The sequence below is a fragment of the Daucus carota genome, chromosome 5 (assembly GCF_001625215.2).
Source record: "Daucus carota subsp. sativus chromosome 5, DH1 v3.0, whole genome shotgun sequence".
NCBI classification, from domain to species: Eukaryota; Viridiplantae; Streptophyta; class Magnoliopsida; order Apiales; family Apiaceae; genus Daucus; species Daucus carota.
In genome coordinates, this window is record NC_030385.2 from 1,199,194 (window position 1) to 1,217,804 (window position 18,611).

The following is an 18,611-nucleotide window of genomic DNA, read 5'->3' on the forward strand; positions in this document are numbered from 1 at the left end:
GTTGTTTGCTTAACATTGATGCTCGATGTCCTTGGTGTCACAGTGCATTGGAGACCGATACTCATGTGTTGTTCTCTTGTGACTTCCAAAAAACAGTTTAGCTAAATGAACGACCACATTGTTTTGTTCAACACTCAGTTCACGATACAGTTTTTTCGGTGATCTGCAGAGCCTCTAATATTTGCACAAGAGATCAGTGTGTTTTTATCGGCATGCTATGTTGGAATCTCAAGCATAGACGGATCAAGTCCGGCTGGATGAAAAAAGCACACACGTTAGTGTGGGTGATCAAACCTGCCGTAAACCACAACTGGGATGGTTAAAACTTACTATTGATGCTGAAATTTTCCCGGATGATCACATTGGTGGTGGGTGTGTTCTCCGTGATGCTCTGGAGAAGTTTGTAGGGGCAAGATGTCAGAAGGTGGTGGATGTGTGGCTGCCGTATTTTAAAAGAAGTATTATTTTGGGTGATAGAACGACGTTATGACCACTGTATTGTTGAGACAGATTCTAAATCGCTTGTAATGGAACTCCAAACGAGACATTCTTTGGTGCTATAGTAGATTGTATTCAATTATTAAAGCACACAAATCCAGTGCTAATTTAGTTGACTTATCGTCTGCGAATCGTGTGACACATGTGTTAGTAAAAACCGTCTATTCTATGTCAGGTTTATAAGTGTGGTATAATAACCCAGCTGATTTCCTCATTCATGTACTAGATTATGATATTATCAATTGAAGCAAAAACGTTTATTTCAGAAAAAGGATTTTAAACAGCAGCTTACCGGGTGTTTAGCTTTTTATTACTCATAAAATCACTATCACAAAAGCACTGGACTTGTAACTTGGGCCTGTTCCTTACATTGGGCCTTGTAATATCATTATATTTCTTAGCGGAGTATATCGTTTGTAGCGATTGTTTACAAGCGGCCCAATCAAATATATTCTCTTTGTCGCGGTGTAAATATAACCCTAAAAATATTTCCGTTCGATTTGTGGCACGGAAATCATACCCCGGTGATAATTTATTGTACTCCATTGTGTTTTTCATTAAATTTAACATATCTTTTTTATTTAGGATAATATCTTCAAGAGTTCAAGAGGTGCACCCATTGGTGTTCACAAGTTCACTGACCCCGTCAAAAAGGTTTCGTTTGGGAATTAGCGGTTAACTGTTATCGGATCGAATTAGTTGTTTTGATTAGCTGATTGAATTAGATGTTTTGACTAGCGGATTGAATTAGCTGTTTGTTTGTTGTAAAATTATTTGGTAAATAGCTGATTGATTAACTTAGTCTGACATAAACCAAAACCGCTAATCTAAAAAACTCGTCAAAGTAGCTTTTTCAAATTTAGCTTTTTGGATATAAACCTCTATTTCAATCCGCTAACTATCAAACACTAATATTAGTTTACCTCTAAAACACCTAAACCTCTAATTTCCAAATACGACCATAACTCCGGACAATTCATTAGGTCATTGATATCTGAAGCATATAGCAGAAGGCTTGTAAATCGGAATTCAGAGCGGATTGAAAGAGTGTAAATTTGTTGAGATAGAGTAGACCAGAAAACCTGAGAAGTATTTTTCTTGCTTGTGAACAAAGTAGTCGTATGATTTAACAATGTGAATTATTAATCATTGGCAGTAATATTGGTTTATCATAATTTCTATGGCCCGTTGATCCTATAAGCCCAATCAGTAGCCTTTTTATATTTTCGAGTACATGGATCTTCACAGAATTTAAGTAAGTATTTTGCATGGCTGCAAGCCTGCAATATTTCAGCTTCTAGGACTAAGTATTTTGCATGGCTGCAATAGTTCAGCTTCTAATAGTTTTCTTTCAAAACTTCTCCCTCTCCCTCTCCCTCTCGCTCTCTCTCCCTCTCTCCCTCTCTCCCTCTCTCTCTCCCTCCCGCTCTCTCTCTCTCTCTCTCTCTCTCTCTCTCTCTCTCTCTCTCTCTCTCTCTCTCTCTCTCTCTCCCTCTCCCTCTCCCTCTCTCCCCCTCCTCCGCCTCCACTCCCTCTCTCTGTACTGAAAATGAAGAGCCAAGTTGCATGCATCACTTTACCTTTTGACATAGTAAAAGAAGGATATATAGATATCCAGATACATACGCATGCTGCAAATGATAAGACTATGAAGTAGAGAAAAAAGATGAACACAAACTAGACAAGTTGCAAGCACAAAAGCTGGAAGATATTTTGAAGCCAGATGACCACATATAAATCACGTGAGAATTGACAATTTACATGTTAATGCACGCAATCACATGTCAATATCATCAGCCTCGACCTCGTCGTGTCCACATCGTATAACCAGGGCCTCATATTATTTCCCTCCAGTAACCTTTCTTCAAATTGTAGTTAAGAACACAGGCTGTATAACTTTAATAACAACTGAGAATATCCACTAGAAATAACGAGAAGTTACTAGCTCCACGTACAACTATTGAGAAGCGCATTTGCAACTTACATAACCAACAACACTTTTCAAACACCCGTAATCAAACTACCACTAAAACTAAATTATGTCGAATCATGTCAAGAAATATGAATATAAATAAATAAATAAATATATGACCTGAATTTATTGTGATAAAATTTATAAATTATCCAAAATGAACAATAATTAATGAGGTACCTCTATCTAGAATTTTACTTATTGAAGTTTTAAAATATACAAACAGTGATTCACAAATTTTATGTCAGTAATTCATGGTATATGAATCAGTTGGATTTGTGTCGGATCTCGAATCGTATATGTGATATTAGTAAATTTAGGTTTGACCAAAATAACAGAATTTAATCATTTAAGTTTAATTAAGTTCGGTCTAATTTTCTTGAAAATCTGATCCGGACCGGATTAAAGTTCAGTTCAATTTTGTAAAGAAAATTGGTTTAGATCGAATAAATCAAAATATCATTATTATATTAATATATTGTAGAGAAAATCATAATGTCTACCTATATTTTTTGAACTTTACAACACTTGTAATATTGTATTTTAAACATCTACACGAAATATTTTTCTTCAACATTTTTCTTGATTTGTGTACTATTAAATGTTGCTAACAACATTAAAATTGAAATAAAATGGACAGAATTTAATTGCATTTTCTGTACATGCACTTTGATTGAGTTGCACTTTGATAAGTCACGCTGTCGAACTTTGACTCGTAAAATCATAAATCATAAGTTCGGCTCGAAATAAACTAAAATACATCTTAACAATCCGAAACATAGGAACCACATAAATATATCGAAAGTCGTCGGAAACTTTCGAAATTACCAACTTCGTATAAATTCTACCACCTCCACACAAAAAAAAAAAAACATACCTAAGATCTATGAGGTCGCAGATTGTCTACACGTGAACTACAAAACTACTTTTACTAAGACAAATATCCCTACGTTCGAAATTAACTACAGTTGCAACATGCACCTGCAAGAAGAAACTTTTGCTCGTACACATATAGAAAAATAATCCAGTTGGTTTCTTACTAATTACTTCATTAACATGTTAATTTATAATCTCATATATGTAAATATATGGGGCCGTTTGGATGAGTTTAAAATAAGTTTTTCTTGTTTAAAGTAAAATAAGTGAAGTAGAAGTTAGAAGTTAATTAAGACTTATAAGTGATTAAAATGTTTGGGAAAAAAATGAAAGTCATGAAACAAAAGTTAGGAATCCTATCTTTTTATAAGTGCTTCTCGATTTTTTACACAAACGTTACGAATAAGTGCTGCTAACTTAAAAGTCCAGAACCCTAGTTTTATGCTCTGCCCAAACACCCACATAATTTCGCATGTACCAAAGTTAATTCCTTGGAGATATAACGAAGTGTTCCCGGATTGAAGTTATACGTAGTAATACGAGTCGATAAGTGTTTAGAACCTTTGTTTAACTGCACCATTTACTTTCATGTTAACTAAATTTTAATTCAGTTTATACAAGAAATAGATATGTGATCAGAATGAAAGGAGGCAGTTATGAATCACCTAATAAAAAGAAGAAAAAGTCTGCTTTTGTTTTGAGCCCTTCATGAAAAATCCATCCTTTTCATGACTACTCCTTCACACTTAAAAGTGAATAGTGATACGTGAGTTCTTAAGGACCACCAGTAGCTTAAATTTACACGAACAAACACTCAAAAATCTCTTTATAAGTACCCCCTACTCATTCCAACATAACTTACAAACTTCTCATAACAAACACTCTAACACAATTTCAAGAGCTAAACTAACTCATCATTGTTTCCTAATGGCACCTCATGGAGAGTCTCTTGTTAGCTCCTACACACGTTCAAGCCCGGCTCTGAAACCGCCTAGAGCGGTTTCATTGTCAGAGTCTACTGGCCTCAAACGAAGCGTTTCTGACGCCTCGTTTGAGCTCAGCAAGGCGGATAAAAATGCAGACATGGGGACACTGGCCCCGGTTTCTGAAGTGGAGGATGCGAGGTGTGAGTGTTGTGACATGATAGAAGAGTGCACACTGGAGTACATAGAGCGGATACGCGAGAAGTTCTTGGGGAAGTGGATTTGTGGATTGTGTGCAGAGGCAGTGAAGGAGGAGATGGATAAAAATGGAGGGAAAAGAGAAGAGGCATTGAGTAGTCATATGAGTGCTTGTGTGAGGTTTAACAAGTTTGGGAGAGCGTACCCGGTTTTGTACCAAGCGCAGGCCATGAGGGAGATCTTGAAGAAGGCTAGAGCAGAAGGCAGAGGAGTCAGAGCTAAGTCCATGAATTACCGGAACAATGGAGGGCCTAAGAAAGGAAGCATTACGAGGAGCTCGAGCTGCATTCCAGCCATTACCAGAGAGATGAATGACCTGCAAGTAGCCAAATGATCAAGCACACAACTAAAATACCACATATATGAATGTTTTCGTCTTCCCTTCCTTTAAAATGTGACTTTCATTAACGGCCTAAAGCTTTAACAAGCTTTAGGCCATTCGACACACCAAAACTCTGTACCTGTTTGTGTTTTTTCTATGTCTCGCGCTTCACAGATGCTTGTGTATGCATCTGTGAGCACGAACATAAGTGAATCAGAGGGTTTTTACTTGTATCCAACCATCTATGTTGAAAACCTCGATCATGCAAACATTTCTATCTATATATGTCACCCTTTGTTTTTTCGAATTTTCTATGATGTGCCCAAGGGCACACAATAGTCACTAACTTTGATATGAATACTACCTTTTGATTGGTGGATAGATAATAAATGTTAATAGCCCCTTGCATTCACACCAATTCCACCAATCAAAATAGCCCATCTTCTTAAGAGTTTGTGCTTATTGTGTGCCCTTGGGCACACATTAGAAAGCCCATTGTTTTTTTACTTGAGAAACACCCTATAGATTGATAAACCCTGTGGATGTTCCTAAGTATTGATATAGGATATGTTGTCATCATGTACAATCTGTCGGCAATAAACATTTATAAGATAATTTCTTCTGCACGAAGGTTTATTGACAAACTCAGGTTCCGACCAAGGCCCTGTGAACCTCAGGGCCGGCTAAGTTCCACAAAGTACTTAGATTACTAAACATTATACAGAAAAGTAGACATGTTCTCAGGTTTTCATAGTTTGCAATCTAAGCACAAGGTCAAACGAATGACCAATTTATAAACATAAAACAAATGCACTGAGCATTTTCTTCTTCATTCAGCACTTTCCAAGCCACTGCTCTCTCATAAGAAACTGGTCTTCCCATGCTCGACAAGCATATCCCACCCTGAAGGCAACCAAAGCCCTGCTCAAATAAACAAACATCAAGGCCAACATAGAATAATAGAAGTCATCTTGCACTACATTGAACCATATACAAGTAAATGACTCGAGCCTGTCTTTCGGCTGATATACACAGCACATTCATAAACAAAGTCAAGCCAAAAACTAGCATCTAGCAACGTTAACAGATATTATGTTGCCTGTACAATTTTTCCCCATATCATTCAGGATCAGGACATTACATAGCATTTCTATAGTTTCATAAACCGAACTAAAGATTCGCAGTGTGTAACATTTAGTCCACTCTAGGGGTGTAAACAAGCTGAGCCGAGTCGAACACAGGCTCGAGTTCGGCTCAAAATCTCGAATGATTTCACCAAATATTAACAAAAACTCGAAACATGATCGTTTCGGCTCGAGTTCAATTCGATTAAATATGTAGCCGCGGGATTTTTCAAAATGATTCATGTTAAGAAGAAAAGGAACGGGTGGGTATATATGGTAAGGTCAGACTGAAGAGCATATCTAATAAACTTGTCAAATATATCTGAAATATTAAATTTGAAAAAATATGTAAAATTAGACTCAAATGATCCCGGAATTAGAATTTCATTTTTAATAACTTAAATTTTCAGTTTTATTCAATTTCAAATTATTTTATTTTGATCCAAAATTTACCCGATCGCTGATACAAACATGACCCGTTACTTCACTCCTCCAGGCCATGTCAATTGTCCGGATGAGTTGGATATGCTGACGTGTCTTCTTTTCATTTACTACGTCCTTTTACTAAAAAGGAAATTATGTCTGACCTACTAACCTCCATTTTGCCCACCTAAACAATAGACCCAATTATTCTTTTGGGCTATAAATTCCAGTGACGGTACATTAATTCAGGAGTCCATAAAACAAAACGTAAATTCCTGGACATAACCCAACCGGCGACCACTGTCATGGTCTGGGCCTTCCAATTATAAAACCGTTTCAAAAAGATCTCCAAATATTTTTATGGGCCTTCTGCCTTCACACACAAAACTTTTCCTTGCACAGGCCTTCATATTCTAAATGATCCAGTCTTCCGCAACCAGAGGAATGCAACTGACTACGGGCACATCTGTTTAACTTGCGGTCTAGAGTGAGTAAACATGACAATTCGATACACACGAAAATTTTGGGCTTGATTTATAATATTTGGTATATGAACACGAAAAATACACATTACATTTGATGTTGGGTTCAGTTTTTAATATAAGTACACGAACGACACAAAATATACGAACTAAGTAAATAAATAAAAATATTAAAATACGTTATACTTATTTATTATATATTCTTAAATCAAATTATAAGTTTATTTTATTATACAATTAACAAAATAGATATTATTTAAATTGAAAATAAATCTATTGTGAGATTCGTACGCCTTCGTGTCCAAATGTGTATTTCGTGTACATTTCATTCCAGACCGTACATGATACACGGAAATCGTGTATATAACGTGTACAGTACGTTGACATAAAATAATTCGGTTCGTACCTGTGTTCTAGACCTGTTACACGAAATCAAAACAGTTCGAGTCTAAGATGTTTGACACGAAAGTACACGACACGAACTGCTTGTCAGGTCTAGTCTACAGAATGCGTTGAAAACTATTGTACACAAAAACGTTTATAAAAAAAATTATTGTATTAAATTATTATTTAAAATATTTTGATATTTGCATAATTTGATTTGTAATATAACAAATAATATTATGGATAAAATTTTAATAGTAAATTTATGACATTTTCTCATGAAAACTGAAAAGCGAATTTCGATGTAATGTATCATGATCATTTAAATTTAACTCAAAAACTCTCCTATTATCTTCTAAGAGCATCTCCAACGGTGTTGGCTATAATCGTTGGCTAAATTGGACCTGTAAGACGTTATGTAAAATTTGTTGAACCTGTAAGACATTTCTCTTCAGTGGTATTGGCTATATTGGTTGGCTATAATTTAAAAATAGCATGTTATTAATATTTTAGATTGTTTAAATAGAATATATCAGTTCAATATGGTAAGAAATGATATGCAATATTCCTACAGATTTCTTACAGACCTGTAGAGGTTCGACAAATTTAGCCATCCATAGGAGGTTGGCTAAATTTATAGACAACAGGTCACTATGGTTGGAGTGTGAATTTTTGAAGTGGTTGGCTAAATTTTTTATTTTTGGCATGAAAACTCACCTTTTAGCCAAGGGGTCTTCATGGTTGGAGATGCTCTAACACGACACTTTTAGAGCTTCTCCAAGGGTAATCCTATATTGATAACCTAAAATATAATAAAATAATGTTTACCTAAAATACAGGTAAGCAAAAAGTTGTTTTACTCTAATGATATTACCTATACTTATTGCCTATAATTTAAAAATTAGTATTTATTTAATATTTAAGGTAATATATGTTAGAAGAGGTAGAGTTGGAGTAAATATATGTTATATTATAGTTAATATTGATGATGTGGTATTATGGGGATTAGCTTTTTGCTCCCTCAAATAACGAGATGAGTTTTCTCTTCCCTAACATTTTTAGGGGATAGGGAGTTGGGTTGGAGGACTGATTTTTCATCCTAACTCTTAAATTTTGTCCACATAGACCAAATATGAGTAAGGAGAGCTTGCACTTGGGGTTGCTCTTATCACTACTTAAGCACTGTTTAAACTTTTTATGACTCCCTAATTTGAGCCGCATTATCTGATTTTAATATTTTCGAACATTATTTACCACCAACCGGGATCATGATAAATTTCATTTTTCAACCTTAAGCAACTAGGCCAAGGCAATAATTGAGCAGTGTAAAAACGGAGATTTTTGCAGGAGCCTTTCTTCGTATTCCCTGAGCGAAGGCCATAAATTAAGGGAAAGAGGCATGTGCAATACATAAGTAATTCACGTGATTTCCCCCTACACGTGCGACCACGTTGGTGGTGTACATGCAAAAACAGCTCGCACGTGAGAGTGAAAAACGTAGAGGCATCTTTTAATCCGAAATAAAATACTGTATATAAATTCGAAAACGAGTGCGTCCAGGCGTGCGAAGTAGGGGGACGAGAACGGGGTTTCAATAATTGTAGGCTACAATCTAAACGGAGTTTCAGTTGCAGTTAGGGGTGAGCAAAAAAAACCGAAAAACCGAAACCGAGCCGAAAAACCGAAAAACCACACCGAAAAAAACCGAAACCGAGAAAAACCGAAAAAAACCGTAGCCTAACCGAACCGACGGTTAACCGAACCGACGGTTACGGTTTTACCCCAATAACCGAACCGAGAAACCGAACCGCTAATATTATTTTAAAATATTTAATATTTATATATATATATATATATATATATTGAAATCATATTATTTTAAAATATTTAATATATATATTTATTTATTCTATATAGATTTATGTGCTACTAACTATATACATTTATATTTTTTTTAATAGATGATCAGTGCATTAGTGATTACTAGTTATCGATTCCCTTGTATCAAGATGGGGTCTGCACACCCGATTATTGTCACCATTTGCCAATGTGTGGTAACAAAGCTAATGTGTGGTAACAAAAAATGTAGTCTAGTCCCTGTGTCTTGAGTTTTCAAGTTTTACAAGAAAAAGTTTGTTCAATCTTGCCATCCTTTTAACGATTTAATATCAATATGTTCACTGCCTTTAATTAATTTTTGCACTGTTAATATGACTTTTATAATTTTTATCGATGTTAATATGATATTTATAATTTTTTATTAGCATGATATTCAAGAGAATAAACTATTAAATTTGAAAACCGAAAAAAACCGAAACCGACAAACGGTTAACCGAACCGAAAAAAACCGTTCCGAACGGTTCGGTTACGGTTAATACCTAGAAACCGAACCGAACCGACATACACGGTTTGGTAACGGTTTTTGGTAAAAACCGAACCGAACCGACCCGTGCACACCCCTAGTTGCAGTAGAGTTGTAGTGCAGTGACCTGGACTGACTTTGACCACAGCTGGATTGGGCTTTTTCCAACCAAACAACTCGTAATGATTTCTAATTTTTTTCTAGTTGTGTCGTGACATATTGTTGGCTACTGTTTAATTACGAGGAGTGGCTGTGTACTAAATCATTTTTGTAGCGGTGTGTATCGCTTCGTGAACTTATTTCGTGATGAATTGCAGCATATGTGTATTTGTCACCGATTCTCGTACATATCGAGAATGCAAAAAAGCATAACGAGTTGAGCCGGGCGAGTTTCGAACCGAACTTAATTCGAGCCAAGTTTAATGGAGTCGAGCTGAGCCGGCTCGGTTAACTAATCGAGCCTAAATCTTTGCCCGAACTCGACTCGGTTAATTTCACGAGTCGAGTCGAACCGACTCGTTTAGCTAAATGAGTCAAATTTAACGAGTCGAGCGAGCCAGCTCGTATAATTTTACACTTAATCGAGCCCAAACCTCTAATCGAACTCGGCTCGTTTAATTTCACGAGTCGCCGACTCGTTTAATTAAACGAGCCGAAACTTTTTCCCGAACTCGGCTCGTTTAACGAGTCGAGCCGAGCCCACTTAAACGAGTTCGAGCCGGGCGACTCACGACTCGAATTACAGCTCTAAGCATGAGTTACAAGAGTCTGATTCGTAAGATATTCAAGTTTGTTCGAAAATAATCAAATCGAGTTTCAAATAAAATTATTTGAATACTTTATACGGTTCGATTTTGTTCATCCGGACCGACAGAATCAAGTGTCTTATATTTTTTATAAAAATGTTCGTAATCATCTTACATAATCAGTTGATTATATCTAATGATAAAACTTTTTGGAATGAAATGAACTCGACGATCCGACTATTACAATCCCATACTCGTATGTATGTTGTTAGAAAATAAAAAGAGGAAAGGAAATTCTTTTTTCTATTTATTTTAATGTGAATAATGTTGTACAGTTTAAAGACTCTCACATGAGAGCTGACACTGATACCTTAACTTTGTCACGTGCTAGGTTGGACTTCAGGAATCATTTTACATCACATACATACCCGTAATCCGTAAAATTTATATATATATAATTTATCATTAAAAGTATTTCTTGATCTATTAGAAACCTCAATTTTTATTTTCTGTAACTATTAAAAAACAATTAGTTTGTACGATCAAATTTTGACTGTAAATTACGCAATTTACTCGAGACCATATTAGAGAAATATATTATATATATAAATTACTTCCTCCGACCCACCAGGTTCTTTACGTTATTTTTTAACACGTATTTTAAAGTTTTTATAAAGATATTTATATTATATATATATTTTTTTTAAATCTTGAAAAAAGGTTTGAAATTTAACTTTTATTCGAAAAAAGAATAAATTGAAAATACGTTATAAAATTATATTTTGCGAGAGTTTAAAAATACGTGCAAATAATGTACGTGAACTTGGTGGCGGGATGGAGGAGTATAGTTTTGTGGACAAAAAATTCTAGTTGGCTTACATCATGTCAATGCAATTTTGTCTAAAAAAAGTATTTTTTTCAATCAAACATATTTAGTATATTAATTAAGAGACTCCGAGGAAGAGAGGAAATACTTAAAGCTTAAATTCGTGTATATATCTTAAGAATGCACATGCATACAGAATAATTCCTTCAACCAAGAAAGGAAGATGATGAAATACTTCCTCGCGTTTCTCTTAGCTTAAAAATGAAAGATTTGGAACAGTTTTTATTGTTTCATTTTAATAAAAGTCAAGTGATATAGAATAAACATTTGGTCCATTATTAATAAACTCGTAATTCTAAAGTTTTGAATTTTGCTCTAGAAATGTGAGCATTATTTCTTTTTCATAAAAATTATTTACTTCACCCGATTCATTTGAAAAATTCTCGACTGGTTCTTAATTAATTTTTAGAAAATACTTTACAGATTATTCAGTTCCACTTCAATTTGACTAAATCTTTGATTTGAAAATATTTTTGATAAATTTTTAATAAATTCTGAGTCAGTAGGTAAATCGAGTATTTTCGATTCCGATTTTTGTAATCATGATCAAAATATATTAAAATTTTATAAATTAATTTATAGATAAATTGTATATTTCTATACCACTTTCAAATCATCTTCCTCAAATGACCTCTAAAACAATACCGAGCTCAAATTGTAATTAATTAATCTCTCGGATTAAAAGTAAGAAGCAGGCAACTAATCATTTGGTGGACAGTTGAAACATGATGACCGTTGATCCGATCCCATTGAGCTGTAAACATCGTGCTTTAACATGGGTTAAGTAAATTTAATAACTTGTTACTTGTGGGTGGTGACCGATGATGAGCGCAGAAAGTACATATTAGTAGATTTGTAAGGAAAAAAACAAGAACAATACAAGAGATAATTACAGGATAAAAAGGATTAAATAAGTAAATAAGCATATTAGCACAAATCCCGAGTAAACTAATGACGGGGATGGCATAGGAATCCGGCTGGAAACTGGTTAGTAATGGAGGAGTCACGGCGACAAAACCTGATTAATTTCATTTGTTTATTTTCCGAATGGTTGACTATTTAATTGTTATTTCCCTTTGTCGTTTTTAGTAGTATAAAATGTTTCATGACACAAAATTGCACACATTTCGATCTAATTTGCAACATTATATGTTACGAGTATTTGCAAGAATACGTTTTGATTTTTCATTTTGCAACATATATGTTATTTGCAAGAATTTTTTTTTTTTTTACTCAGATCCAAACTATTTTTTTTTTTACTCAGATCCAAATTATAGGTTTTTTTCGTACGTGTCATGTACACACTAACAACTAATTTAAGAACGTATATGTGTTTTTATTGACAGATCATTTCTAAATTCTAATCAGATGAAATAACTCTCTGCACTCAAATAAAAAATTATACATTTTACAGACGGTGCACAAATCGATTATTAAGAAAAATGTTATGGAGTTTTACTGATAAATAACAAATCGATTGCTAGGAGGATCGTTAAAAAGAATGTAAATGAGGTTATTTGACCGTAATGTCATTTGCTATTTGAGCTCTTCCGATTTGAACTACACAGAGCTAACTTGCACAATTCACTTGCATCCCGTTGCTTACATTCCCATATTGCTAATAATGAGGCAAAGTATAGAACAGTACAAAGCAAGCAAGAGAAAAGAACGTTAAAGCAAAGTGGGTTCACATAGTGTAAATATGAAGTAGAAACAACTTTACAAAAATAGCAACCGAAATTCAACAAAACTTTATTACTCTCTCCCTTTTTAGCAGTAGAATTTTACCTTCCAATTTCACAAAAATTTGATTGAATTATATATATATACACATTTTATATAATTAAATTATTAATATATATATAATCTATGTTAAATTATACTTTTGAGTTATCTAAAATAATAAAAAAGAGTATCTTTAATTTTTGGTCAAAAACTGATCGATTTGATTATTGAAAATAAAAAATGAACACTCAAAAAGAGATGGAAAGACAGAGAAAATATAATGCAGAATAATTGAGCAGGAGCTCAGTAATATTTTTAACATAATTCTACTGCGAATAATAATGGAGAAGCATTCGTACAAAAATAATAATAAAATTACATAAATAAAAAAAATCAAAGCGTGGGACCCATGGCTCTCCCCACTCATCAAAACCCCACAGCTCCACAGCCACTTTCAATCAGCCCTCTCTGTCTGTCCGCGCCTTGTCTTCTTCAAACACAATTCATCTCCTCCTTTAACTCTCTCCCTTTCTCTCTTTACTATTTTCACTTCATACCATTACATTACTCTCAATGGAGGCCTCGGACATGTTTGTCGGCAACTATTTCGCTGCCGGAGAGCCGCAATTCTTGTCCGAAAACTACTACTTTAACGGAAACCAGCAAGTAGATAACAACAATCAGTTCGCAATTGATGACTTGCTGCTTGACTTCCCGAAAGAAGACGATGTGATGAATGATGCCTTTTTCCATAGCATTGCCGCTGATTCGTCGTCCCCTGTCACCGCGGTCCACAGCTGCAACTCTTCGGGTTCGGGCAACATTAGCTCTGGCAGCTTCACTGATGCTCAATTCTCCGGCTCCGAACTCTGCGTTCCCGTAAGATAAATTTAAATACTCACGCATTCATATATTAAAAAAAAACGAAATTCATTGTGTTACGATTTTTTGGATTTAGTAAGATTATTCTAAATTCTAATTTAATTAATTGTGAATTTTTAACAGTACGATGATTTAGCCGAACTCGAGTGGCTCTCGAGCTTCGTCGAGGAATCATTCTCCAGCGACGACATGCAGAACCTGCAATTTATCCCTACATCCGTGACAACCAACTACAAAAACTCCCCGATTTTCAACGCTGATGTTTCGGTCCCCGGAAAAGCACGAAGCAAACGCTCCCGCGCCGCTCCCTGCGACTGGTCCTCTCGGCTGCTCCACCTCTCCCCCGCCAAGGCCCATCCACGGAGGCGCGAGAATTCCGCCGAGGCATCCGGCAGCGGCAGAAAATGCCTCCACTGCGCCTCCGAGAAGACGCCGCAATGGCGAACCGGTCCCTTGGGTCCCAAGACACTCTGTAACGCTTGCGGCGTCCGGTTCAAGTCAGGGCGCTTAGTCCCCGAGTACAGGCCCGCGGCGAGTCCTACATTTGTCTCCGCCAAGCACTCGAATTCGCACCGAAAGGTCGTCGAGCTTCGGAGACAGAAAGACGTCCGCGAAGCTCAACAGCAGCACCAGCACTCGCACCCGCAGCAACACCAGCACCAGATGATCAATCAGAGAACAATGTTTGGGGCATCGAACGGTGATGAATACTTGATTCATCACCCTCAGTTCAATCACATGCTCTAGTTAGTCATTGCCTCGGGGCCTAAACCGATCACTACTATTTTAACTATAATTTTGTATTTCGATTTTAAGCAGAACGAGAAGAGAAAAAAAAGAAATTAAATTAGGAAAAAAAGGTGGAGGGAGAAAAACTGTCAATTATCATTACTTAATTTTTAAGCTCTGTAACTGTCTTTATCATCGATCTTTCTTATAAAATTCCATTGCTTCTTCGTTGTTTTCTATTTCCAGCTATATATTCTAGAATCAAATCACTAAATTTTTCCAAATCCGTTCAACTATATCATTTATTTTCCAGAAAATGGATATCGAACAAGGACATTTGCGACGAAATTATTCCCACCACTCGAATGTGCAGAAATTTTACCGTTATTTGAATAAATAACAATTATTGAACGATCTACGATTCTCGTTTGAGTCTTTCTCTGACACCTTAAAATTGCTCCTCGGATTGGAAATATCGGCTCGTCCAAGGAAAAACGTAGGTTTAAAAATCGCAAGACGTCGACTTGCAAGACATTAAAAGAGCAGATAACAGCAGGAGCCATCCTGCCCATGTGGTGAAGCACTTTGCAGTCAGTGCACTACTATTATTCAACAAACGGATGGACCACATAAAGGGGGTGGTGCCTATCTTTCTTAATCGTCACTCTACACTTTAATATTTCGTAGTATTTAGTTTCATATTCGTGTATTTCACAATTCCCACATAAATATATCAAACAAATGATACAACTAAATAAGGAAAAAATCGAACTGAAGATCAAATCATAAGATTAATTACATATTACATATACTTTCTTCTCACAAAACCCTAAATTTCTCTCACCTTGAAGTAGCCGCCGTCTCTTTTATCCGAGGAGCTTCCATCGGATTTCACCGGTGGAAAACCCCAATATTGTCTTCTTTTCTTACTATTAGTTAATCTTTTGTTTTCTTCAATAAGTTCCCAATTTATTTGGGTTTTGTTTGGTCTCTCCATCTGTGAGAGTTTGATTTTTGTTTGGGTTTTGTGTGTTCATCATGTCCGGGATTACAGATCTGCGGGATTTTCATGATGCTGATTCAATGATAAAGGTTTGTATGGTGATGCATTTATGGTCGATTGCTCAAAACAATATTGAGAGTATTACAGCATGTATATATCTCTTCAAAAAATCGCTTGGTTGCCTACCGAAGAAGGAAGGATTCAACGGTGATATGATTCTGCGTTTGTTCAATTTCGATTATATCTGTAGATGCCGTATGGCTTTTCATTATTGAATTATTTTCCTTTTAAAAAAAAAATCATAAGATTAATTATTTCACTCGTCCCTCTCAATTATTTATATTAGAGAAGAATGGCTCAATATATATTTTAATACTCTCTTGAAATATAATTTGATAAACTATATTAAAATTTTATTTTTTAAATTTTACACTAGACAAGAAAATTTTTTAAAAAATTATGAATCTATACTTTAAATACACATTAAAATACGTGTCAAGCATTTAAAAAAATGTAAAAAATGAGAGGGAAACATGGAGTAATATTTGCTTAATTTCTAATGATAAATTTTTCATATTTTCTCAAAAAATTGAAAGTTAAGTTTTTTTCAAAACTACGCGCGGTACAATTATATATACAACCTCAATTGCAATTCTTGCAAACTGGAAAATGATTTTTAATCAACGTTGTAACCTCGTATGCAACTTGGAGTCTTCTCTGTATTTCTGAAAATGAAAAAAATATATTTATAAAAAAAATCTAATTTATTTTAGAGGAATATTACTTTAGCTCTGAAAATAACATGGAAAAAGAAAGGGGGGAGAGGAGTATATTAAATGGTACGTGAAAGTACAATGAATGTACATAAACAAAGGTGGGGTTTGAATTATATGAAAAGATAATGTGTGGGTACTGGGTAGAGGTAGACAAATTTGCATGTGAAGGAGAAGGAGGTGCACATGCAATTTAGTGACGATCATGACTCTTTCTGGGCTGGGTTTTTGATTTCTGATATTTCGCTTAAATTATTCATTTTTATATTTACCACAACTTCAAACCCCGAGCTCCAATTGGTATGGCTTCATGTTTATTGTCTGGGGATCTTTCCATGTTATTTTTTCCTATTTTTTCTGATTTTTTACCCTATTTGCAATTATTCTTGTCGATCCTACTAGTCCCTCACTCCCATCCCTTTGCCGACAATCACTACATTCTTTATCCTCAACTTTATCTTCAAAATTTTCTGTATTTTTGTGCAACATATTTAATAACAAGGCTTTGATTCAAATAAGAACCGAAAAACTAATAATGATAATTATGAAGTGAGCACCTAAATTATAAATAATTGCTAAAATTGTGTCCATAACCTTCACTGGGGTGTTTGGTTAGACTTAAAAGTCTACTTTCTAGACTTATAAGTTAAAACCAATTTTTTCATAGTGTTTGTGTAAAGAATTCATAATCAGGTTTTTAAGTCAGAAGCATGTTATTCACACCGTTTTTGCAAAAAAAAATTTAAGTCAAGTTCCGACTTATAAGTCAGAATCTAAAAAGTTGATAAAATCATAAAATTTTACTCATTTTATTTTTATTTTTAAAATTTGATTTCACATACAAATGTAAAATACAATTTTATAATATTTTCCAAAAATATGGTCGATCAAAATAACTAAGTCAATATATAGATGAATTCGACAAATATGTTATTTTTTGGTAGGCCAAAATCCCAGGTCAATGTTTACGCAAATTTGTAATGCGAAAACCGGGAAAATAGGTCTACAAGCACACAAAAATGAATGGAATGAAGACCAAGAAGGAAAGTGGTGAAAGATACTAGTAATACAACAGCAACATGTTTAGATGTTGGAGTTTTATCAGAACCAAGAATGCAAGTAGGAGTGGGCGTGTTGCATCACAGTCAGGGCAGGTACAAATGCAGAAAGATGGCAACCAGTTAAATGCTGAACTAACTAATCAAGATGTTTGGTGAAAGCTTCTTTCATGTTATTTAGCCAACCATGTATGATTATGATCTCAAACATTTGTGCGATTAAGCTCTCATCTCCCTGTCTTCGGAAAGAAGCAAATATGAATCTAATCATCACTCATGCACATGCATTTCCCCCGAATGAATAGATCCGATGTCTTTCAAATGAGTATCTGTTTGGACAAATCTCAGGATGAACGAGAATTTAACCCGTGACCTACAGAGGGTCTAATTTGATACTTAAATAAATTTTAAAATATTTTTTTTTTCATATACAACAAAATTTTGAATATTTTTTTTAAAATATTTTTTTTTTCATATACAACAAAATTTTGAATTTTTTTTTTTTGGAAGGGTGTCTGGTCTCTCCGACATATTTTAATATATTGGTGATGGTAAGATTTTGATTATTGAACATGACACATGCAGGTATATTCTTCCTTTCTCTTTTTCCCCAGTCCAACAAAGAAAAGCAAGGGAAAAGTAAACTGAAATTGGTGCCTTTTAAAAAAGACTCCATTGATCAACAGTCTGATTGTCATTTCTTGTTACTTGCTAATACAGACTATTGTCTGAGTTTATGATAGATGAAGGTAATCAATCAAATCCAAGTGACCAAGTGACCATACAGATCACTAACACTCTTCCGGGTTTGAATGAGGAGGAAAATAAATGAAGATGATATAAAATAGTAGTATAATTTTACTCTTATGCTCTCAAATTTTTTAGAAGATGAATATAAGTAAAACAATACAGTTTTATCATAATTTCATTTCAAAATTTTTGCTCCAAAGTTGGGATGAAAATGAAAAGAAAAAAAAAGTTTGGTCAACTCCGTTTTACATTCTTTTACTTTACTTCATAAAAAGAATTTGGAGTAGGCCGAAAAATAACAAAATGAACAGGCCTGGCAACTTTTAAATAAGTTAGAGTTAGACGGACTGGAAGTATGGTTGGGCCTCGAAATGTTCTTATTGCTTAAAGTTGGGCCCGCTACTCTGATGGAAAGAAGACAAACAAAAAAAAAAT

General features: G+C 34.7%; 3 protein-coding genes across 3 annotated transcripts in view; all 3 read left to right on the top strand.

The window, feature by feature from the left end:
- LOC108220056 (nuclear pore complex protein NUP35) overlaps positions 1–18,611 on the top strand; it is a 38,253-nt gene that overhangs the window by 9,203 nt on the left and 10,439 nt on the right. The gene's annotated exons all lie outside the window — the stretch shown is intronic.
- Positions 4,175–5,152, top strand: LOC108222438 (uncharacterized). The gene has a single exon (XM_017396358.2). The coding sequence runs from the start codon at positions 4,274–4,276 to the stop codon at positions 4,859–4,861; it is 588 nt and encodes a 195-aa protein (XP_017251847.1). The 5' UTR covers positions 4,175–4,273; the 3' UTR covers positions 4,862–5,152.
- LOC108220767 (GATA transcription factor 12) lies at positions 13,442–14,831 on the top strand. Its single transcript, XM_017394623.2, has 2 exons — positions 13,442–13,860; positions 13,987–14,831. The coding sequence occupies exons 1-2, from the start codon at positions 13,555–13,557 to the stop codon at positions 14,608–14,610; spliced, it is 930 nt and encodes a 309-aa protein (XP_017250112.1). The 5' UTR covers positions 13,442–13,554; the 3' UTR covers positions 14,611–14,831.

Coding starts and splice junctions, on each gene's coding strand:
- LOC108222438 (XM_017396358.2), top strand. CDS start 4,274: ATGGCACCTCATGGAGAGTCTCTTGTTAGCTCCTACACACGTTCAAGC.
- LOC108220767 (XM_017394623.2), top strand. CDS start 13,555: ATGGAGGCCTCGGACATGTTTGTCGGCAACTATTTCGCTGCCGGAGAG. Junction 13,861..13,986: donor GCTCCGAACTCTGCGTTCCC/GTAAGATAAATT, acceptor AATTTTTAACAG/TACGATGATTTAGCCGAACT.